This window comes from Cryptomeria japonica, chromosome 5 (genome assembly GCF_030272615.1).
Source record: "Cryptomeria japonica chromosome 5, Sugi_1.0, whole genome shotgun sequence".
Lineage (NCBI taxonomy): Eukaryota > Viridiplantae > Streptophyta > Pinopsida > Cupressales > Cupressaceae > Cryptomeria > Cryptomeria japonica.
In genome coordinates this window covers 223,185,202-223,211,141 of record NC_081409.1, presented here as the reverse complement: position 1 = coordinate 223,211,141, position 25,940 = coordinate 223,185,202, and the positions used below count along the sequence as shown (strand labels likewise).

The 25,940-nt window shown below is 34.8% G+C and overlaps 1 protein-coding gene across 1 annotated transcript; it reads right to left on the bottom strand.

Annotated features, from left to right (window-relative positions):
* Positions 1 to 16,927: 16,927 nt before the first annotated feature.
* LOC131031062 (heparanase-like protein 3) lies at positions 16,928 to 25,588 on the bottom strand. The gene is made up of 10 exons (XM_057962077.2): positions 25,276 to 25,588; positions 24,928 to 25,174; positions 20,698 to 20,734; positions 20,162 to 20,345; positions 19,914 to 20,062; positions 19,520 to 19,753; positions 19,208 to 19,397; positions 18,339 to 18,464; positions 18,077 to 18,176; positions 16,928 to 17,484 (listed from the first exon to the last, which is right to left on the bottom strand). The coding sequence occupies exons 2-10, from the start codon at positions 25,156 to 25,158 to the stop codon at positions 17,113 to 17,115; spliced, it is 1,623 nt and encodes a 540-aa protein (XP_057818060.2). The 5' UTR covers positions 25,159 to 25,174; positions 25,276 to 25,588; the 3' UTR covers positions 16,928 to 17,112.
* Positions 25,589 to 25,940: the final 352 nt, after the last annotated feature.

The window sequence follows — 25,940 nt, the reverse complement described above, 5'->3', positions numbered from 1 at the left end:
ACTTTTTGGGCTTAAAAACCTATCTACAAGCAAGAGAGTGATTCTCTTTTTATCATTTCTTCCAAATGAGAGAAAACATTTTTGAATGTTTTCAATCTTCTCCACAAATTTAGAAGGTATCTTGAGAAAACTCATTGCATACACCAAAAGATTTTGGAGGGAGGATTTAATGAGTTGGACTTTACCAACTTGGCTAAGAAGTTCACCCTTCCATCCCACTAGTTTAGAATTGAATTTATCAATCAACCCATTCCAGAAAAATTAGAGATTTGGATTCCCACAAAGGGAAAAACCAAGGTAATTCGGTCCTCATTTTTACACCCTAGAATATGTATAATTCTCCTTTGTCTTGGTTATATGGTGTTAAGAAAGAAGATAGAACTTTTTGCATAGCTAGCCTTTTGACTACAAGAAGCTTCATATCTAGAAAGGATCAAATTCAAGTATCTCACCTCCCTAATAGAAGAATAACCCATAATCAGAGTATCCTCAATGAATTGTTGATGAGTACAAACCAAGTTAGAAGAAGAGGGATAGAGACCTTTTAGTAAACCATCAACCACCAATTTGTGAATATGTCTTCTCAAAGCTTCAACCATAATAATAAAGAGGAAAGGAGATATCGGATCCCCTTGCCTCATACCTCAAGAGCTCTTGAAAAAACTAGAAGGGTACCCATTGATAATCACCAAAAATTTAAGCGAGGAAATGAATTTCCAGATGATCTCAAGTACCTCAGAATCAAACCCAAAGGAGGAAGTGCTAGCTAACATGATCATAAAATTTCAAAAGGCTCAGTTTAACAAAGAAACTCTCTTTCATATTACAACCATGGGTGTAGATATTCTCATGAACTATAGAAATTGAATCAATAATTTGTTGATTGAGAACAAAACCATTTTTCTAAGGAGAGATAATTTGAGGCAAAAAAAGAATTTTGAGAGCCATGACCTTAGAAAAGGATTATACATAGAGTTGAATAAGCTAATCGATTTGAACTTATCAAAAGAGTTAGCTCCAGTCACTTTAGGAACAAACACTATAAAAATTGGATTGATTCTAGGGTTGTTGTTGTTGAAGTTGTTGAAATTGGTGATTTTTTGGAGTTTTGGAGCAATACAATATACTTGAAGTTTCCTGAAATTCTGTGTGTTTGATATTCATTTCTAACCTGTACGGATTGGTGGACATCTGAAACCATTTGGATGGGTTAGGGAAGTCTCTTAACTTTCATTTGAATCAATTTTGAGGTCTTTAAACAATCGAGTTGTAGAGATCCATCAAAACCTACCTAGACTAGTCACAAACCCTACCAGCACCTAGGGTTTCACTGAAAAGATGCCCTTAATGTGATATTTTCACTAGAGGACCAAACAACCTGTGGGAAAATGTTAGAGGGTCCATTTTACCATAATATTTTAGTGTTGGTTTGCAGGGAGGCTCCAAGCTCAAAGAAATTGAATTGACCCTAGGCGAGCATCTTTATGTGACCGTCTGAACTGTAGAAGTGAAAATCACTTGCAATAGACAAAGGAGATGGGATCAAGTCCTAAAACCTTGGATTTTGTGGGTTGACACCTTATGCCAGCTTGCAGAAGTGTTGGTTTAGTTTGGGGACTAATACAAGGGGTACTTACTTGGTAAATTAGGCCTAATTGGCTTAATTAGGTCTGGAAGGACAGTAAGGGTATAGACCTATAAAATTGGGGTTAGAGTCTAAACCTTTGGGGAATTGTGTAACTTGATAAAGGGTATCTGAATATTCCCTTATTTTTCTGGTCTTTTGAAAGTTAATTAAGTTGTGTGTGGAGAACTCAACCGATAGGGCTACTAGACAAATAGGTCAGTTGTGAGACAAGTACCCCCTAACACATTTGATAGTCAGATCTTGTGGATGTTTTGCGTTGGTTGGACCACCAATAGACAAAATCCAATAGGTTTCTATCCCACCGATATTGGATGATTTTCTACCATTCATAGAAGGGTTGAGTTTCCATCCCACTAGTACCGAAAGATACTAATCCTTTATGGACCTAGTCACAGAAATTGTTGTGTGAGTTGAGAAACTGGTAGGTGTGTTGTTTGACACCTTGAGAAAACAAAACAACTTGATTTGGACATAGTAGTTGTGGGTGAGAGAAGGTTATCACCTAGTTTGTTTCCTGGCTCTCCATCAAATCATCAGCCACCAATTTGCGAATATATCTGCTCAAAGCTTCAACCATAATAATAAAGAAGAGAGGAGATGTTGGATCCCCTTGCCTGATACCCCAAGAGCTCTTAAAAAAAATAGAAGAGTACCCATTGATAATCACCAAAAATTTAAGCAAGGAAATGAATTGCCAGATGATCTCAAGGACCTCAGAATCAAACCCAAAATATTTCAACACCCAAAGGAGGAAGTGCTAGCAAACATGATCATAAAAATTCAAAAGGCTCAGTTTAACAGAGAAACTCTCTTTCTTATTACAGCCATGGGTGTGGATATTCTCATGAACTATAGCAATAGAATATGTACTTTGTCGATCGAGAACAAAACCATTTTGCTAAGGAGAGATAATTTGAGGCAAAAAATAAATAAAATTTTTGAGAGCCAGGACCTTAGAAAAAATTTATGCACAGAGTTGAACAAGCTAATTGATTTGAACTTATCAAAATAGTTAGCTCCAGTCACTTTAGGCACAAACACTATAAAACTAGAATTGAACTCCTTAAGAAAATATCTACAACCAAAGAATTCCTTCAACATCAGAGATATCTTTCAGCATAATCTCCCAAAGAGTTTAGAAAAAGAACAATTGGAAACCATTCAAGATAGGAGATTTATTAACCTCAAAAGAGAAAAAATCATCTTTTTAATTTTCTCATGAAAAGGGATCACACAACATTTTATTACAATCTTCCCCAATAATTAGGGATGAATTTAAGGAAAATATCTTCACATCTAGCATTAAAATTACCTTCATTAGAGAGAATATTGGAGAACAAATACGCAGTCACACACCTAATCTCTAATGATATGATGAAAGAAATAAGTATCTGGTAGAATACTGAGTAGGGGGGGTGAATCAGTATACTCAAAACTGATACAAACTCCCAAACTAAAACTTATCAATCAAAATAGTTTTGTCAAGACAATATCTCAAAGATTAACAACATTAACCAATATCAATATCAACATCTACCTATTTGACTGTTATACCAAATTAACAGTAAAACAACTTCAAACTTGTAAACATCAACAATGCTTAATCAAATAAGATCGTAACCACAAAATGCATTCTCCACTTGACACAAATATTTATACGTGGAAAACCCAAATAGGTAAAAACCATGGTGAAATGAGACTCACAAAGATAGCTATCAGAACTCTTCTGAAGTTCGCCCTATTAGGAGCCAAACCTGTAAAAGCTTTACAATAAGTTCTGTTAGGAACTAATTCCATTAGGAATCACCCAGTTAAAGGATTTTACAAATATGCCTTGATTAAAAGTACAATACCCTGTTGGGAGTAACCTCGCTGGAGGATTTGAGAATCCAAACTAATGGATCACCTTGTGAAAGGGTTTAGAAAGTAACCATGCTTGTTAGAGCTTACCCAGTTAGGGGATTTCAATTTTGGTTGTGATTGTTAGAAAACAATAGGTTTTTTGATCTGTCTGAATAACACTACATCTGCTTGATCAGATCCTTCTTAAGCTTCAATATCTGCCTTCACTCAAATTGCAGATCCATCCTCCTGGTTAGGAAACCTTACACTCAGCTAATTTCTGTCAACTTTGTCAACTTTGCCATCTTTGCCAACTTTGTCAACACTTAAATCAAACAACATCATCGACCTTAAATACAAATCAAAAAGGTCGGTAACACAACAAAAACATAATTCTCATCATCGAGATTACAAACAAGTTGATACAATCTTGACCATTAGAAATCATAACAATCTCTTCACATTTAACAAGAAAATTCCAACCGCTCCAAATAACCGCTTCATTGGACTTGTAACTCATCACATGCTGTGCATTTGATGCAATCTACTTTGCTCTTTTCCAAGACAATCAAACATGCCAAAATAATGTGAACTCGTCTTCAAACAATTACCACACGTGTCACCATCATTACTGCTCAATCACCAGATCTTGAATCAACAAACTTGAATGGTAGGGTTTTAACAAAAATAATTGGTAGGGTTTACCAGTTACAAAACATAGAAAGGTTTAACCTTATATACCAGTTCAACATACAAACTACCATATACCGGTTTACAACATCTTCAAAGTTTATCACACCAGTTGCAATACAAAAAGCAATTACAACAATAACATCAGCAAAATCATGAATACCATTCACCGGTTCAATTGACATCAATGACAACATATCACTAATGCAATCTATATGCAAAATGCCAACAATCTAAAAATACCAACAATCTCCCCCTTTGGCATTGATGGCAATACATATATCAACACCTCTGATTTGATGTTGTTGTGATTAGTGAATAGGAATCCTGGTTTACATAACAAGTATTCACCATGCTCTGTCTGTCATCATCCTGTCACTAGTTCATCTAATCAAACACAAAATTCTTCTCACTAATTTCATAATTCTTCTCCCCCTTTGACAACAATGCCAAATTGAAAGTAAAAATATATAATATCAAAATCTCACTGTGCATCAACAAACTGAAACTTGATGCTCCCCATGTGGAATACATCCACTCCAAAAATATCAATCTGTGTAAGATTCTGCAAGTAATTCAGGGACTGATGCAATCAACATCATATTCAACTAACCTCATGAAGGGGTACAACCCCTAGTTGTCTTCTAAGACACTCAAATGTAGTCTTAGGCAGAGGTTTGGTAAAAATATTTGCAAGATGCTCCTTGGTAGAAACATGCTCCAAGATAACATCTTTACTTTAAACTTTCTCCCTCAAGAAATGATACTTTAGTTCAATGTGCTTAGTCCTTGCGTGCAAAACAAGATTCTTAGAAATATTAATTTCCCTAGTGTTATTACACAAAATATTTATAAGTTATGAGATTTTCATCTTAAAATCTTCCAAAATGTGCCTCATCCAAATAGCTTGTGTGCAATTCATATAAGTTGCTACAAACTCAGCTTCAATAGTAGATTGTGAAGTACAACTTTGCTTTTTACTACTCCATGAAACTAACCTTCCTCCTAGAAAGAATGCTCCACCGATAGTACTCTTCCGGTCATCAACATTCCCTGCCCAATCAACATCTGTGTACACCTTCATATCAAAATTTTCTCCATATGGATACCATAACCCATAATCAAGTGTACCTTTTAGATATCTAAAAATTCTCTTGGTTGCTATCAGATGTGCTTCCTTTGGATTTTTCTGGAATCTAACAACTATACCAACTACGTGGGCAATGTCCGGTCGACTGTGAACAACATAGTGTAGCTTGCCAATCATTGACCTATATTCTTTCTCATCTACAGACTTAGATGCATCTTCCTTGGACAATTTACCTGTAACCATTGGAGTTCCAATTGGTTTACAGTCACTCATGCCAAAAGTCTTCAAAACTTCTTTCACATACTTAGACTGAGTAATGAAAATACAATCCTTCATCTGTTGTATCTACAAGCCTGTGAAATTTTTTATTTCCCCTACTAATGACATCTCAAAATCATTCTTCATTTCATCTGCAAAGTTGTTGATCATGACATCATTACCACCAAATATAATGCCATCAACAAATACTTCACTAACCAGTTTTATCTCCTTCAAACTTGAGATAAATGTTGTTGTCATCACTGGTTCTTGCAAAGCCTATCTTCATCAGATGTGTATGAAGCCTTTCATACCATGCTTTGGGTGCCTGCTTTAATCCATACAAAGTTTTATGCAATCTACATACCATGTCTTCTTTATCTGTCAGTGCATAACCATCAGGTTGCTCTATATAAACCTCTTCTTCCAATATCCCATTCAAAAATGCAAACTTAACATCCATCTGGTATACCTTGAACTTCTTGAGAGTTGCAAATGCAAGTAATGTTCCGACTCCTTCCAGTCTTGCTACTGGTGCAAAAGTTTCTCCATAATCCTCTCCTTCTTCTTGCACATAACCTTTGCAAACTAATATTTCCTTATTGCGAACTACAACATCGTCTTCATTTAGCTTGTTTCTGAACACCCATTTAGTACTTATGACATTCTTGTTTACCGGTCGGGGTACCAGGGTCCAAGTGTTGTTTTTCTCAATCTAATCCAATTCTTCTTCCATTACCTTAACCCAATGATCATCACCAAAAGCTTCCTTAGCACTTCTTGGTTCAATGGTGAAGATCATGCAAGAGTTCTCTCTAACTCTTCCTCTAGTAAGTACTCTGACATCCTTATCCCTAATAATCTGCTCAGGACTGTGATTCGGTCTCACATGTCTAGGAATAACATGATCATTCTCCTCAGGTTCAGCTTCTTCATCATCTTCTTCTTGTGAAATCATTTGTTCTGGTTGAATAAGTACATCAGGATTTGCCTTACCAGTTTCAGACTGACTCAGGTTCCAAAAACAAAATGCAAGGATCTTCATCCTTTTTCTCAGAACTAGTTCCTTCTGAAATTTCAGGAGATTCATCTAGATGAACATCAACACTCTCAACAATTCTCTGAATCCGATTGTTGAAACATTTATAGGCCTTACTCTTGGTGGAATAGCCAAGAAATATGCCTTCATCACTCTTCACTTCAAACTTGCTTATGTAATCTCCTCTTTTAATAAAGCATTTACTACCAAAGATCTTAAAATAACTAACATCAGGAGATCTTCCATACCAATACTCATAAGGTGTCTTGTCCTTATCTCTTTTCACCAGAACTTGGTTCATTGTGTAGACCGTTGTACTTACAGCTTCTCTCCAAAATGTCTTCACCACACCTCCTTGTATCAACATAGTCCTAGTTGCTTCAACTACTGACCGGTTGTTTCTTTTAGTTGTATCATTCTATTGTGGTGTCCTGGGTGCAGAAAGTTGCTGCTTGACATCATTTTCATCACAATACTTAGTGAACTCCTTAGAAGTGAATTCACCACCTTGATCTGTTCTCAAACATTTAATCTTTTTGCCACTCTCTTCTCAGCTAAGGCTCAGAATGCCTTGAATTTCCCAAAAGCTGCATTCTTATCTTTCAAGAATGTGACCCACATCATCCTTGAATAGTCATCAGTGAAGATCATAAAATATCTATCACCTGAAATGATTCTGGTTCTTATTGGTCCACATAGATCAGTATGAACCAAATCTAACAAATGCTCCGCTGAGAAGGAATTTCTATTGAAGGTAGAAGAAGTCATCTTCCCTAACCGACATTCTTTACAAAGAGCATTAATCGGTTTGTCTATCTGAGGTAGACCTCTTACAATCTTAGACTTACTCACTTTAACAATATTGTCAAAATTGATATGACAAAATCTTCTATGCCAAATCCATCTATCATCTATCTTTGTAATCAAATAGTTGCTAGCTTTAGGATTCAGATGAAATAGATTACCTCAGGTTTGTTTACCGATTGCAATCAATTCGCCTTTGCTATAAAAAAATTTGCACATACCATTTCTAAATTCCAGTGGGTATCCTTTGTCATTCAATTGTGCCACACTCAGAAGATTATGCTTAAGACCTTCAACCCAATAAAAATTGTCAACACTGCTTTTCCCATTAAGAGAAATAACTCCCTTACCTTTGACCATACAGGGTGAATCATTGCCAAATCTGACAACACCGCCATCAAACTCTTTCAAGGAAAGAAATTTGCTTTGATCACCAGTCATGTGATGTGAACAACCACTATCAATGATCCAATCATCAGAGTTATCCATCCTAGACACTAAAGCCTTCTGATCTATTGTCTCTTCCTTAATAGCCACAAACACATTATCTTCACCAGCATCATCATCAATAATACCACTATCAATAGCTACAAGACAATCTCTCTTGCCTTTACCCTTATACTTCTTAAATTTGTCTCTCTTGTGTTCATTATCACTGTTAGGTAAATTAGCTACTATATGACCAATCTTATTGCAAGCAAAACATTTCAACGGTAGCTTACCTTTGTATTTACTAATGCCTCTAGGAAGTCATTTTGCAAACAATGCCTCAAGCTCCACTAGACTGTCTTCATCATCAGCATCTCTGTTGGATCTGGATTCATAGCTATGGTCAGTATCTCTACTTCTTCTCATAGATGGGTTAGAGACAGAAGCTCTAAATGTAGATTTTGATTTATGTACACTACCACCATAGCCATTTAACTCAAAAGCAGAAAGTTTGCCAATGATAGAGTCAAGATTTACCTTTGTCTTGTCAATGGATTTCAGCTTCTGAATAGTTGTAACAAGAATAGCATAGACTAGTAACAGGGTTCTCAGTACCTTACTGATCATTATGACATCTTCCACTTTCCCTCCTGCACTCTTTATTTTACCAACTATTTCTTTAATCCTTTGACTGTACTGCTAGATATTCTTGCCTTCAGACATTATCATGTCATCAAACTTTCCTCTTAAACTCTCCTCTTTAGCAATCTTAACATGTTCATCACCGCTATAAATCTCTTCAAGTTTTTTCCACACTTCATATGCAGTTTCAAGACCATGAACATCTACATATTCAACATCAGATGGGGGAACTTATGATAGCCTCTAATGCTTGATGATTCTCTTAATGTTCATTCTGTTGATCATCAGTCAGAGTACCAGTAGGTGCAACATATAAAGTTTCTACATGCTCCCAATATTGACTACCAAGACTTTTGATATATATCTTCATTCTGTCACTCCAGATTCTATAGTTCTCTTTGTTGAACTTAGGACCTTCTTTCTTCATCATGATCTACAGGTTCTTTTCCTCAAGCTGTTAAACTTAGAGATCAAAGAGGACATGAGATGCTTTGATACCAATTGATGATATGATGAAATAAATAAGTATCTGGTAGAATACTGAGAGGGGGGGGTGAATCAGTATACTCAAAAACTGATACAAACTCCCAAACTCAAACTTATCAATCAAAATAGTTATGTCAAGATAATATCTCAAAGATTATCAACATTGACCAATATCAATATCAAAATCTACCGGTTTGACTTTTATACCAACTTAACAATAAAACAACTTCAAACTTGTAAACATCAACAATGCTTAATCAAATAAGATCATAACCACATAATGCATTCTCCACTTCACACAACTATTTATACGTGGAAAACCCAAATAGGTAAAAACCACAATGAGATGAGACTCACAAAGATAACTATCAGAACTCTTTTGAAGTTCGCCCTATTAGGAGCCAAGCCTGTTAAAGCTTTACAATAAGTTCTGTTAGGAACTAATTCTGTTAGCAATCACCCAATTAAATGATTTTACAAATATGCCTTGATTAAAAGCACAATACCATGTTAGGAGTAACCTCGCTGGAGAATTTGAGAATCCAAACTAATGGATCACCTTGTGAGAGGGTTTAGAAAGTAACCAAGCTTATTAGAGCTTACCCAGTTAGGGGATTTCAATTTCTGTTGTGATTGTTAGAAAACAATAGGTTTTTCGATATGTCTGAATAGCACTACATCTTCTTGATCAAATCCTTCTTAAGCGTCAATATATGCCTTCACTCAAATTGCAGATCCATCCTCCTGGTTAGGCAACCTTACACTCAGCTAATTTCTGCCAACTTTGTCAACTTTGCCAACACTTAAATCAAACAACATCATCGACCTTAAATACAAATTAAAAAGGTCGGTAACACAACAAAAACCTAATTCTCATCATCGATATTACAAACAATTCGATACAATCTTGACTGTTAGAAATCATAACAATCTCTTCACATTTAACAAGAAAATTCCAACCGCTCCATAATAACCGCTTCATTGGACTTGTAACTCATCACACGCTATGCATTTGATGCAATCCACTTTGCACTTTTCTAAGACAATCAAATGCGCCAAAATAACATGAACTCATCTTCAAACAATTACCACACGTGTCACCATCATTACCGCTCGATCATCAAATCTTGAATCAACAAACTTGATCGGTAGGGTTTTAACAAAAATAACTGGAAGGGTTTACCGGTTACAAAACATAGAAAGGTTTAACCTTATATACCAGTTCAACATACAAACTACCATATACCGGTTTACAACATCTTCAAAGTTTATCACATTGGTTGTAATACAAAAAGCAATTACAACAATAACATCAACAAAATCATGAATACCATTCACCAGTTCAATTGACATCAATGACAACATATCATTAATGCAATCTATATACAAAATGCCAACAATCTAAAAATACCAACAATCTCATCATTTGAATCTACAGTACACCCATCTTTTATAATTTGAGAGATCCAGTTAGAGGCCCTATGCTTTAGAGTATATAAATGGAACATTGTATTTTTGTCCCCACATTGCAACCAAAATCACTCTAGACCTTTGCTTCCAAAATTCCTCCTCTTTAGAAATGAGGTTATGGAGCCGAGCAAGAAGAAAAATCCCCTAAGCTTGATTATAATCATTGTAACTAGTAGTTTGAATATTACTTTGGGTCAACTTTAATTCCCTTTGTATAGCTTCTTTCTCAATGAAAATTGACAAATTTGAGCTTTATAGCAATTCTATACATAGCAGTTTCATAAATATTAATATTCCACCAGTCTTTAATCCTCTCATAGATGTCAAAATGCTTTAGCCACATCTTCTCAAATTGTAAAGGAAAACATTTTTTCCTTCCCAAAAGATTCGTTGAAAGGGCTATAGGGAAATGACCAGAACCAATCCTATACAACACATAGAGAGAAAATGAATACAAGAACAACTAATCTAAGGATACCCAAGCATGATCCAATTTCACTTGGATCAAATTAGTCCCCACCCTTCTATTAGACCAAGTGAAAGAAGCACATTGGAAGTCTAAGTTGTTGTAGTTCTAAGATGGATTATTAAATAATCTATGTTTTCCATTTTAATGTAAATCTAGTTCTACTTATGCATGGCAAACTATATTTATTCCCTCTGTGTTGTTCATGACATTGTTGCCCAATATATGAATTAATCCACTTTGTTGAATGGCTAATAAATCTTCCATTTAAAGTGTCTCCATCCTATTAGTTTTAAGAGTAGATTAAGAGTAATTTGGGTATTAGATGCTTTTTATAATTCAAATATACAAACCAATGAACTATATTATGAAAGCCTTAAATTTAATGAAATTGTTAGAGATTTCGAACATACGATTTTACACCTTGCCTTTTTGTATGTAATAATAGCTAGAAATATTGTAAGGAAACATAGTGTACTATTACCTATAAGAGCATGTGGAAGGTGTTATTAGCTATATAGAGGCCTTTTGAAATCAATTAGACTTGATCTAGTGACCAAAATTGGGGTTGCATTGTAGTTTGATATGGTTGATGTTTGTTATATTCATTATTAGATTTTAATTTATGTGGAATGCCTGCTAAGGCATACCTCTAGGAACACCCTCCAAAGTTTAATTTTATCACTAATTGTAGGAGATACTTACTGCTCTTGTCATAAGCCTTCAATTATCCTCAATCTATTGAACTCCCATGTTATGTTCTTAAAGACAACCCTTTCCCCTAAAGGTAAAGAATTTTTTCAAAAAAAATTTTACATATGGTTTTGGAACTATTATCATTTGAAATTACACCCTTTGTTGAACTCAGTTCAACACTTCAGTGACACAATGAGAATGATCTCAAGGTGTGGGAACCTTGTAGTTGAGATCAAACCTCAAGAAAAGTTTGGCTCCTTTCTAAACCTAGATGCATGTGTTTATCCAACCAAACACAAATTAAACTTGAAAAATCATACTATTCTACTGATCTACCAAGGAAAATGGATAGAAGGAATGCATAAAAAGAAAAGAATGTGGTTCACCACGATTTAAATAAGTTTCGTCCTTACCCACAACAACATAGAGGACCAAAAACAAAATCTAAACTCACACAAAACTCCATTTAGCAACTTCTATAGACACATATAGAGGCAATGGATTCAACATTCACTAAGAGGGAAAAGGATATCCAAAATAGTTTCTACAAATCATTTTTACACAACATATTTTTGAAAAAATAGTAAATCTATTCAAATATGAAGTTAAGAAGAGATTACACAACATTCATAATGTGAGAAGAGATGAAAACAAGGTAAACTTTATTGATTCAAAGATGTGGAGCCTATTTCCAATAGCAGAGTTGTAGACCATGCAAATCTATGGTAAAGAAACTAAAGGAAGAACCCCCTTTAGAAATGAAAATGTATCTATATATATTATTATGTGAGTCAGTTGAAAGAATAAATGTGTAGAATTGTACGAGGAACATTGGGCACCATGATCTTCTACTACAAGTAGGGTGATCATGTCTTCTTGTCAGAGTTGTATTATATTTTAGTACTCAAATATATCCTAAACCATGAGTTTTATGTTCCCAAGGAGTATGGAAGCCCACTTCCATATACAATCATCACCTCATGTATTAATTCTACTCAGAAAAGAGAGGCACATTGGTGGGTGAGTAGATGTAGGAACATTGATGGCATTGCAAAGTGGTGGGTGGAATAAAATACATCTTTTAGAGCAACCCTATTGGTATCAATGGAGGATTGAGGCATCACATACCCGCTTGACCATCAAACTTGGGAAAGAGACATAAAATCCTTTAGTGCCCCAACAAGAACCTCTATCACTCACCTTATTGGATCATTGGACTATCAAAACTCCTTTGAATGCATACCTATCGAAGAAAGGATGTAAGCATGTCCATCTCCAATGTTCAATGGATTGGTGCTTCATCTGAATATTGAATATGGATGTGCCTACATACTTAGTCCAATAGGTATGCATTTAAAAGGAGGTCCAATGGCACAATGGTTTGACAGGTGAGAAAGAGATATTTTATTAGGGCACTAGAGGATTTCATGTCCCTTTCCTAGGTTCGATAGTCAAAAAGGCAAGAAATGTCTTGATCCATTGACAATAGCATCAAGGTCACTCCAGAAGATGCATTTTCTTCTACCTACCACTCTATAATGCCATTAATGTTCTTACATGTACTCACCCACCAACATGCCTCTCCTTTCTAAGAAAAATTAATACCTTAAACAAAGCTTGCATATGGAAGTGGCTTCCCATATTTCTTGGGAATGTAAAACACGTGATTCAAGATGGAATTGAGCATTGAAATCTCATAAAACCTTGATAAGAAGACATGGCCACCTCCACATTAGTAAAAGATTATAGTTCCCCATGGTTCTCGTGCAAGTCTAAACAATTTCTCTTATGAGCAACCTACAAAATGATATTATATATATATGAATTCATTTTCATTTGTAAAGGGGGTTCTTACTTTAGTTTCTCTACCAAAGATTTGCATGCTCAAAAACTCTACTATTCTAAACAAGTGTCATGCCTCTAAATTAATAAAGTTTACCTTGTTTTCACCTCCTCTTACTTTATGTATGTTTTGTAATCTCTTCTCATCTTCATATGTGAAATGTATTTATTATTTTTTCAAATATATGTTGTGTAAAAATAACTTGCAGTATCTATCTATGGATTTCATCTTCCCTCTTAATGATGATTGAATATCTTACCCCTATATTTGCATTAGGAGTTTCTAAAAGGAGATTTGGGTAAGTTTAGGTGATTTTGTTAGTCATTTGTGTTGTTGTGGGCAAGGAAAAACCCATTTAAATTTTGGTACATCACATGTTTATCCCTTTTATTATTTTTCCTTTGAAAATCAATAAAATCAAATTAGTTTTTAGGTTTAATCTATATTGGATTAGATCAACACATGCATCTAGGTTTTAAAATTATGCAACCTAATATGAAGTTGAGATTCAACTGGAAAGGTCCCACACCTTGAGATCATTCACAATGACACTGAAGTGTTGATTGTGAATTCAACAAAGGGTGCAACTTCAAGTGATAAATGAACTTAATAAGGTTCATGGTATGATATGGGATACATTGACATTCCTTTTCAAAATAAATTGTACTTACGAGCTTGTGTTAGTGACCCAAGAGAAGTAAAAGTTTTAAATTAAGGCAAAAATAGGTTTTGAAGGGGCCTTGAAACCCTTTAAAAAATGATTCTAAGAGGATTAGAATCAGAAAGCAACATCCAAACAAAATGGGCTGCAAGGATAGGCATAAAAAGTAGCAGCCAAAGAGACAACAAAAACCCAACCGGGCACAAAAAGACATCAGAAATACCAAACCTAGACACAGAAAGAACCAACAAGAGAAAACAACCCAATTACATTAGGCTTCTGAGGGTCTCAACGACCTCAGCCTCTAGGGCATTCATGGTATCAGCAGCAGCCTACATAGCGTTATGATCCAAGTTCTGAAAGGCTACCTTTTTCTTCATGTTCCCTCGAGTCCTTTTGAAGGGTCCTTCACCACTTTGAGCCGCCTCAGCTTCCTCACCAATAACAACAACAGCCTTGTCCAGTTGGTCCAGATTTTTCACCATGGTATTCATAACCATTGCAGAGTGTTTAACAATTTTATGACTGCTAACCATAATGGTCTTGAGGGTGTCCTAGATTTTTTTGTAGCCATCCTCAACCCGAGTGATGCGTTCCTCCAGTTTTTTCTTTAGTTGGTCAACCCCTTCCCCTGTTTTCTTGATACGGTTCATAGCCAAATTCTTCTCAACCTAAGTCCAATTCCCTTCATTGTGCGGACCAAGAGAAGAACCAATAGGAGAGAATCCATTTTACTTCCCAGAGCTCTTTGGTTAATCCAGATCTCTTTAAGTTCATGAAATAGCCACTTGAACAAACTGAAGGTGTCGATTGCATGATCACGAGCCATACCCAACACATTTTCATAATCCTCCCTCTTATCATTTATCTCGTCACTTTTAGGATGAAGGTCTGCAATACCATCCACACCCACATTATCAGTCTCCTTAGAGGAAAGAGGAGAGGCCGAGACATTAGGGTTATCAGGGTTCTTAACATCATCTGCCTTCTCATTAGAAGAGGGGGAGCTAATCTCAGCCGAAGTAGAGGAGGAGGACATAACAATGTTCTTATGACCTGTGGAAGCCTTCCTCATTTTGGGTTTAGAGCTCGAAGGAATTTCCACTTTAGCTTTTTTCAGGGGAGGGGAAGTCTCATCAAACCCATACCCAGAGGCATCATTCTCAGACTCTCCCGCACTAGTCTCATCATTCTCAGAAGAAATATGGATAAAATCCTCAGGGGGAGGAAGAGCATGAAAATGGGGATCAATAAGAACCAACGAGCCTTCATGCACAATGGGAAACTTAGCAGGGTTCTTACGATGGTCATTGAAATTAGCCCTAAGAGCAAACATGAGGTAGAAAGGGAAATACCAAGAGAAGGAAAAGTTAATTGTAGTAAGGTAAGTTAATTCACATTGTATACATGCATTGGGTGCTTAAGCTAGTTAACTATATGTTTTGTGTATTCATACACTAAACAAACATAGAACCAACACTTGTTTGGAATATGTTTGATATAATTCAATGTTATTAGATTAAATAAAAAACAAAAACTTACTAAATAGTTATTATTTAACAACAAAATCAAAGATCTCATACAAAGTAAATGATGGATTATTTATATTTTAAATGTGCAAACTACAAAGCTTGTGAATCCAAAAGAAATGTGTAAGAAGGGTCATGAATGAACTGATGGATTATCTATATTTTAAATGTGCAAACTACAAAGCATGTGAATTCAAAAGAAATGTGTAAGAAGGGTCATTAAATGAACTCTCAAGGCTTAAGATGTTGGTCTAAGAATGGCCTTAACATTGAGAACTTGTCGCCTTCTAGTCTACTATATAAGTGGTGGTGTAGAGACATTGCAACAACTATGTTTAGAGAAGCTAAGAAGTCACACACTTCTAAATTAGTCCTAATAAAATCTAATTCACTTTAATAAAGTGATTTTATTCGATTCTTTCAATAATCAAATTCTCATTCTCCTAAAATTTAGAATCAATGATTAAATGAAGATAACCAAGCTATAAAACCATTATTCTACAAATTGCTATCTTTTTAGTAATTTAAAGGGCGTTGAAAAAAAAGCTTAAGACTTATTAGCCCTCCTCACAAAACAATTGCCTTCTCTAAGCATTGTTGTACATTCTTGGAGGAAGGGCAAAATAACATTCAAGAATGAACACCCATTTATGTTCCTTTTCTTCAATTAATTGTGTTGTCTTTATTTTATGGTTTGGAAACATGTCAAAATTTGAATAAGATACAATAGTTAAACCAAAATAGCATGTCTATTTTGTTGTCTTTTTTAAACTTTAGTGTAACAATTGAAAAAGAGTCTTTTATCAAAGAAAATATGACATTGTTCACTCATTGTTCTAGTGAATCTTTCTTATATACATTTTGTTTCAAAAAGTCACAAAAAAACAACTATATTGCATGCGATGTGAGCCAACTGTGGTTATATTGTCATTCGTTATAACTAGCATACCTACCCTTAGATGAATATAAGGAAACTATGTCGAAGAGATCATATTTGTTCATTATTCCACTTAAAACTTAAAAAAATATTATATTATTATATTTCTATTAAACTATTGACCAAAGTAAAAAATCTATTAAGATTACATCATCATCATTATCATTATTATTAAATGAATTGATTGAGATTATTAGCGAGTGGAAGTTGAGAGGTGGAAAATAAAATAATTTAAAATTAAAAAATAATATTAAGTGTCGCATATTAAATGCTTCTAGATTTTATTGAGGCACATTTTTGCATCCATATATGAATATAATACGCCTTTGACATAAAGAGATAGTCTCCTGACTAAATTGTCAGTTCGAAAAAAATAAAAAATAAACACATTATCATGGGCAATAAAGAAACTGATCTCAACATTAAAGTCTATTTCTATAAAATACAATATATCATCTACATGCCAGCTTCTTTTCCATGACCTTTCATGGATAAAGATGGCATGCAATTCCCTAATATTTATTGAAAAAAATATTCAAATAATTGAACTCTAATAGTAATGAATAGTAATGAATGAATCAGCTAGTGCTGAAGCTTCCAATAATCAACTCCCCCACTGCTACAAGCAGGGAGTTGAACAAATGGAAGAGTCACAAATGCAATAGAGAGAGGGGCTAGAGAAATAGGTTTCCGGGCATTAATTTCTACTGGTTCTAAAGAGGGTATCTTTCCATCAGAAGTTAGTTCCAGAGCTTTTCCATTGAGAAGCATAGTCTGGCTGTGCAGATTATGATCTTTTGCTGTTAAGTGATACTCCATCCTAGATCTTCTGCCTTCCTTTTCCAAATCATCATCCCCAATGAGATTCAAACCAATATTCTTGTTTGTTCTGGATAACGGCACAAAGATGCGAGTGGATTTGCTTAGGTTGATTAAGAGTAAAGTGACTCCCCTCTGCCAAAATCACCACACTTCAGAAATTAGAACCAAAAACTGGATATCTTTATGTTCAGAGTCCAGACTATCATTACTAAATGCACAGCATACAATGCAGGCAATACAGAAAGAGTCAAATCTTTTTTCAATTTGTTTATAGTTATACAGTAGAATAAATGTAATGAAGTTCAGTTCCCAACCAAACACAGATCAATAATGTTAGTGACTATGGCCTTTAGCAAACAAGAGTGAATGTCTGGGAATGTGATACCTCTGCAAATCATCTAGGGTTCCATCTTCCATATTATTAAGCAATTTATATTTGCAATATTTTATTATATTTTCCTAAAACCATTGTGGGCTAAAGGTTGATAGATAAAAGAATAAATACTAATTTCCTGAGGATGTGAATCAAAAGACCAATTATTACAAATTTCTAATCGGGCATTGTTTCCTTTCTGTAAAGTGAAATCTAATAACAAAGAGATAAGGGTGTGTTATATGACTGCATGTATCATGCAAAACCTATAATCAAATAGATTAAGGATATCAGTTATGTTCAAATGCTTACAGCATGTAAAACTCTGAATTGAAATGTTTAATTACTTACAGCTTTCTTTGTACAATGTGCATAAGCACGGAGATATTGTGATCCCTTGGAACTTATTGAAAGAACACGTCTTCCCATTAATTTTTGCCAAAGAAGTGCACTGAATCAAAAGTTCACGAAATGTCAGAAATATGCTCAATTCTACCAGTTTAGCAGCACATTTAGTTTTATTTATCACCGTAGTCATGGATCCAAATCCTACTAAGTTCTCTAATTCGTTAATTACACAAAATATAACGAACAATCTGTCTTAGAGTTGTACCTGTAATAATCAGGATTTGGCACATAAGTTTTAGTGTTTAACAGGCCATAGTTACCCCCAATCAAACTTTGCCTGCAGTATGACTTGGTATTGAATTTGGATGCCATTCCTAGCTGATCTAAATACCTGTTCAAGATGAGATAAAGATGTCCTAAATATTTAGGAATTGATGCTTATAACAACATTGTGTCTAAAAAAAAGTGCTAGAAAGTAAGGCATGTCAAGAAAAGAATATTACCATAAGATGACAGAGATAACATTGATAATGCATTAACAAAGACATCTCAAAAATTTGGAGTTTACCTTTCATGCAATAGTGTGAACTAATTAAATCCTCAGCTTTTTACTATTTATGAAGCTCTTCAATGAAATAATCCCCTTTCCTTGCTGAATATTATAGCTATTTAATGATAAATATACCTTTTTCCCATCAGAATGTGTACATCAATGGTTGATTATTTACCAGGGTCCCAAATTCATATGAAAGACCCCATTGCAATTCACAACACATCAGCTAATAGTTATTAGAAACAACTACAGTGCAAAAGGTAAAAAGCAGAAAAAGAAACTGAGAATAATTGAAACTAAATCTTGTTTGACATAAACAAATGAAAAACTAGAAAACTTTTTAATATAGATTCTTGAAAGAGCCTAACATAGAAATGACAAAATATTAGTTTTCACTCCAGTCTCTTAATACATATGTCTTATGTTTTCACTTCACTCGAATCTCTCATAATGTCTATCTTATGTTATTCCTTCTTTAAGATGGGCATATCTCGAAAGATAAACATAAATCTTAATATTCTGAAAGTGTCAGAATTTCTAAAAGAAAATGAAGACTGAAGATCAAGAAAAGATGAGCTTACCAAAAACTATAGACAAAAGCATTGCTGACAAGATTGTGTCCGCTGTTATAAGCTCCACCTGCTTCACCAACCCAAGCACTTGACCAAGGTCCATAATTTTCCACAATGGTTTTGAGACTTTTAAAGGTAGACTCGAATCTGCTAAGATAAGATGGATCTAGAATCTTCTCCACAAGATTTGGATCCACACCTGATAAGGAAAAGGAAAGTTAATATCATCTAAAAACTTAGCATGAAGAAAGAACTTCAATGAAAATAGTTTCATGTACAAAGCATGTAGAACAAAATTCAATGCAAAACAATCTCCTATACCTGGCCCAAGATTGTAGATGTGGTGTGTAACAACATTCACAATATTAGGTCCAGATACTTGAAGAAATTCCTTGAACCAGTCAGCATCAAAAAAACCACCAGGTGCAACGAGGAGGGGTTTCTCTTTATGACCCTTATAAATCTCTTTCAGAACCCTTTTTAGCACAATTACATCAGCAGCATATTGCGTTGCATTGACACTTGTCCCAACACCACTTCCACAGAGCTCGTTTCCTAATCCCAAAATATTACATTTCTTTTAAATTCTTGGCAAAAGGTTGGTCATTCTTCTTCAATCACTCACAACAACATACAGATAAAGACTAATGACACCTCTCAAGAATTTCTTGCTAAGCATAGCAAAACATAAAATGTAAATTTTACAATAGCTCACCTAATTCCCATACACTTATCTTGTAGCCACGATCAACTGTATACTGAATAAAATCATGAGCATTCCTTGAATCCCATGGTCCTTCCGTAACAGATTGTGATGTGTTGTGTCTTCCAATTAAGGCATTCAATCCAAATGCTACTACAGCCCTATAGTCACCATTCATATCAGATAACATCTAACATGCTAAGTAAAAAGAAGGCTAAGCTTGCATGAACAAATGATTTGGAGACCATTAAAGAACTTGCCTTGTTTTCTTGAAAAATGAATTCAAGGCATCCCATCTTGACATGTTCAGGCATCCACCCATGAATCCAAACATAGAAGAATTATTCTTCACAAAAGGATGGCAAGGTTGCTTCAAGTCTCCAACATCATATATGACTTGGTCTTGCAATGATCCACCCAATCTTAATTTCAGTGGATCAAAAGCTGCATGTTGATATGCAAAACATTATTAGACAAATATAACTAACAAATTTTGTAATCTAAAATCTATTATTATGGAGTGTAAAATAGCTAACAGTGACTCCACATATATTTCAATTTGAACACAACCACCTACAACAATATTTAGACTAAATTGTGAAATAGCTTTATTGTTTTTCATTAGTTAACACTGAATAGGGCACCATATGCTTGCTCCCCCAATGCTAAAAAAGCCCATTTTCCTCAATTACAGGTACATGCATGATGCAACTATAGTTTGAGGATGTATCAAATGTGCAAGAGATAGTACCACACTCAAATACTACTTGAAATTTGAAAATGAAAATATATATACCCTTTATAGCATTTGCCAGCAGCGGGCTTTCAAGATCCTGCCAATAGACAAGAATCAAGTTAAAAAATGTCCATACTAAATACATTTATAATTCTGCAATGAGTTGAAAATATTGCCTTCTACAAGAGATTGTAACTAACAGTTTCCTCGCTCTTTATTGTTTGCAAAGTGCAATCCTACTTATGGCTACACACACACAACACAGACACATATATATAGATACACATAAATAGTATATATCTCCAAGCATATAATTTAGGTTCTATCTTCTTTTGCTTCTGCAGTATTTCAATTTATTTGCTTATTGCATGTTTGAACGGTACAAAGTTGTGAAATTTTTCTTATACTGTTAAGATGCAAGGATCAGTTTTTTCTGTATTTTTTGTGGCTGTAGAAGAAAATCTTGGTGTTTGAACTTCAAAGTTGTTTTTCTCTAGTTGATCAACATTCGTTACTTAAAATACAATTAAATTGATGACAGTTCAGCCGAGAAATTAAGCAATTTCTTTGTTTTTTATGATTTGGAGAGCTTCAACAATTCCCTTTCTAATCATAAAAGATAATAGAATAGTGCATTCATGTAGCAAGGATCCATAAGAACAAAATTAGTGATTCCATGCATTAAAGTCCAACACCCTCACAACTTAACTGAAAGCTATTTCACAGTAACAATCTAAAATTATGCATAACAAGAAATGTTTAAGGCAGAATTTTATTGCGGACCAAGAATGACTTTTTCGAACCTTGCTAGATAAACCTTTTGGCATATATTTCAACATTTTTAAGTCAGCAAGTACAGAAAGTAGTTCAAGCATCTAACTTTGATTCTTAAGCTCACTTATTTTGCCTTTCTACCTTTATTTATCCTCAGACTTTGGTACTCATTCTATCATTTTCCTGGAACCCACTAAAGTCATGTCTGTCTGCTTGGGGTCTTGTCAAACAAATGTAGACTATCAATAAAAACAAAAGGATGCCACTCTTCTCAGTTCATCAGAGCATTCTAGATAACATAAAAAGCCCCTCATGTGAGGAGTTAGTATTGCTGAAAATACCTGTTTGCTATTACAATATTTTTCTTGACAAGATGATCACAACCATCTAGGTCCACTTAAAACCATGTTGTATTTAGGTCTTTACCAAACCCTTAAAAGAGACCTATCTTATTCAGATTATTTTATCCAGCTCATCACAAAAGTACATATCTTTGATAAATATTTGACTTTGGAGCTATGGTTAAGATAACACAGCCAAAGAAAGAAATAGACAGACACCTGTGAAAGTCAAAAGTACTCCAAAAAGGAAACAGACAGTGGAAACGATCAACAACAGAAAAGAAATGAAGAGAGAACGTCACACAATGGATGATATGCACAACATCATCTAAGATGCCATCAGGTATAACCTGAGCAAATCCTAGAGGAGTTTCTAGTGCCAAGGATCTAGAAATGGTTTACAAAATCCATAAAATTCAACATATCTGACTTAAATGCATGCTAATACATTAAATAATGCTTGTCTCTTTAGGGATGAGCGATAGCAAACCATTCAATTGATTCATCAAGCATAGGCCTTTAGGTGTTCTCCCAACATGAACAACCCTTTGGTTGGCTCTAGGTAGGTGGACGCCTTCCCATCAATGTGAACCTCTAGATCTTTTAATCTTACTTCTCACCATCACGTTGTCTGTTTAGATGTGCTACAAAATGGCAAATTGTTCCAAGCGCCAATGCATTCTTCTCCTGTATTGCTGCCAGGAGTGTTACTCAAAATAGAACCAGTTAACTATTAGATTCTGGTTTTGTAATTTTTTGTCAACTTCTTTCTCTCCAAGAAGCATGGCTAACTGCACAATTGGTTCCAAATTTCCAAGTATTCAATAAATATCAAGTTCAAAATTTCAGAGCAATAATCAGTGTTTCTTAATGCAGACCAATATAATTACTAACTTCTATAATTAAATTCCTCCAAGTAATTCATGATATTTTCTGTGGGATTTCTATTAGAGATCAAATCAAAGTGCAACTGTAAATTTTGTAAGAATCTGATTAGCTGTAGGCAGAGGCCAGGATACAAATTGAGAATGCCAGGAGCTTCAGGACCGTCACAAAGAAACAAAATGACCTTACTGATATGAGATGATTTGTACTAACCATTGAAATATCCTAAAATTGGAATAGCAAAACAGTAGAACAGACAGGCCCCTTGCAGAAAATAAGTGATTCTAGTCAAATTTAACAACTGTTCTCTACAGAATTTTTGATAGAATTATCTATCCCATAGTTTACAAACTCAGAAGAATTCGCAAATTTCTCTGCTAGATGAGTAATTCGCCAGACTCTCAGAACAAGTCAGTGCAGGAAACTCACTAAGTTTATAGCACAGACTCAGCAAGTTTTTGCAGAGACTTGTCTGATGAAAGAAAATGTGACCAATTTTTCATTTTTTTTGGGGGTTTTTTTTGTCCTCAGCGTTTACACTCCCAGGAGTGTGAATTGATTATTTAGTGATTGAATCCTTGTGTTTTCATTCATTTAAATTTATTAAGTATTCTTTTAATTTTTTTCTTTGCCTAGTTTTTATCTGGTCCAGTTCAAGTCAAAATTTTAGGCTGACAAGTTTTTGCAAAGAGTTCAAGTTTTCTAACTATGCTTCACACAGATTGAATTGATAGGCTAACAACGTAGCGATAATAATTGAGAGATCACTCTTTGAAGATTATTAAGTTCTTCAGGTCTGATCAGCAAAATAAGGCTGTGTAAGGATGGCACCTTTTACTGCTGCATTATTTATGGGAGAGAAGAATCAAACAGTATGTTTCTGAAAATGATTAACTGTTTTATCCCACAGACAATCCAGCCAGAAATGTGGTTTATAAATTTATATAATGAAGATGAAAGTCTTCAGATCAGGGGTGGCTCATATTAGCCTTTCTTTCTTTCATAGAATAACGTTTTTACATTTTGAATAGCAAATGTAACTCTTGCACTTTTTTAAAAGCAATACAAGGCTATATTTGAGTCTAAACCTAAACAATAGCCAAATGGAATGAATGAATTTAAGCGGCAAAACCATTCCCATCTCTAATCTGAGGAAACTGACGCAATAGCCATCTTCTATCTGACATCTAAGCTCACGGTTACTCCATAGGCTCTCTTTACTGTAACAGAGATGAAACTGACCTCTAATCAAATTTCTGCATCCGATATTTCTAATATGAGAAAAAGATATCATTTCTACTTGAACATGACTAGAAAGGAGATAAGTGCATTGTGCGCATCCACACAATGATGTGGTTTATTATTTGTCTTGGACTAGACTTTCATACAGAGGGGGGTATTATAGCCACCGCCTTTGGAGAGGTGAGAATGAAGAAAACTGGGCAACTTCTGATCAAAATTAAGCCCCAATTTTCCACCTTTCAACAGTCTTTCACTTCTTTGATGCATCGTAATCTTCTAATAAATAGTTTTGATCTCGTGCACATTATTAAAATCTCTGTCTTCCATGACGAGTTATGAAGTTCACGTCGTAAATGTATCCTCAGCCTCAAACCTCAGGAAACATAAAATTGTTGAAATTGGATAAACTGACCAAATCTATATCTCTGTTGCAGCATCTAAGCTGAGGTTAAGCCATGGGAAGAAGTTACTACACAATAAAACAGAGTACAATACATACGTAAATTTCCCTGTAGAAAATAGTTAAAAGGGACTGAGTATAAATGCTGAAGCATCTCTAAAGACATACTAAAGTGCTGAAATTGGGCAAACAGGCCGAAGATATATATCTCAGTCATAGCATCTAAGCAGAAAACATAACCCATGGGCAGATTGTACTACACTAAAAAGCACAGTAAAATGTAGCCTTACACTAGAAATTCAACATCAAGAAAAGTGTATCGTTTTTATTTCCACAAATCATAAAGGGGGATAACAACATTTAATGGCCAGGCCTCTAATAGTTCTGGACTTCAAACTTAGATGACAAGCAAGCAGGGACCATACAAAACACCATCAAGTTAATCAAAACACTTCTGCAATAAAATATAACCCACACATAAGCTATTCCAAAGATCAGAATAGAAATGGATGAAAAAAACAAAGCATACAACTGGAAGCTGCAGACGAAGAGATTCTATTCACACTGATACCCATATGGGTGCAGGCCAAGTACAAGTCTTTGTTGATAAAAACAAAAAACAATATTAAAATGGTTTGAGCGCCATACCAAATTAAGCATAGAAGCCTCGCCCCAGCTGCAAGTCCCATAGTCACATTTCTCCGGAGGCCACCAGTCTAGTGTTGCACATATGAAATCATTGTCTGTCTCTGCTATAGCAGAATCGCCATGGATTACAACTTTGGCAATAACACTCTTGTCAAACGGCCTTTGGCATTGAACTCTGTTGTAGAAGGCAACCAATATGAAGACCCAAATCCACATGCAACGGGAAGCCATGGATACAGAGTAGCAACTGTTATGAGATAAAAAGTGGTGATCATAGTAGTAAAAGTCCCATGCTTAAATAGAGATGAAAAAAGGGCATTATGGATAAGAATTAATTAGGGAATTTACTTGCAGTCAGCATTTCAATTGAGTAAACAGTTGGTTCTTGAATAAGAACTCAATAAACAGACGAGGTTAGTGGAGACACAGTGGGAGTAAGTGAGCCATGATTAGATTGAACAAGTGGCCATTATTATTAGCTCAAAAAAATCCGGGAAGTTACAGCACTGCTACTCTTCATTTCATCGATTTATCAATCCAACATAACGTTTTTTACTTTCCATTTTCTAAATAGCTGCTCACCAGATCTAACCATTTTATTCCTTTCCTATGCAGATTAATTTGACTCTACTCCAAAATAGATGACACTGAAATTCAACGTTAGTTAGGAATAACAAAAACCATATGCCGACAAGCACAAGTGTAGGCTTTGCAGGCCCATCAAAAATGAAACTATTTTTGTTTGGTGCTTCTTTTTTTTTTTGTCTATTTATGATTTGATATGAAAGCTCCATCAATGAACATACTCAAATATATAGTTGTATTAAAATATGCTCACAATAAATTTTTGTTACCATCTCTATTTTTTTTTGTGTCTTTCTTTTATAATTATTTGTACCATGTCTATTGTTCTGTCTATTTCCTTTATAATTTTTATTGTTTTAGGGGAAGAGCATCAGTAGTTGAGCACCCTAACTTCGCACCTAACTTCCCACTTCTCAAAATCTTATGTG

Excerpts from the sequence above, each read along its gene's own strand:
- LOC131031062 (XM_057962077.2), bottom strand. The coding sequence starts at position 25,158 with ATGGCTTCCCGTTGCATGTGGATTTGGGTCTTCATATTGGTTGCCTTC. Across the intron at positions 20,735-24,927 it reads AGGCTTCTATGCTTAATTTG|GATCTTGAAAGCCCGCTGCT; the intron begins GTATGGCGCTCA and ends GTCTATTGGCAG. Across the intron at positions 18,465-19,207 it reads GCTTTTGTCTATAGTTTTTG|GTATTTAGATCAGCTAGGAA; the intron begins GTAAGCTCATCT and ends CATCTTGAACAG.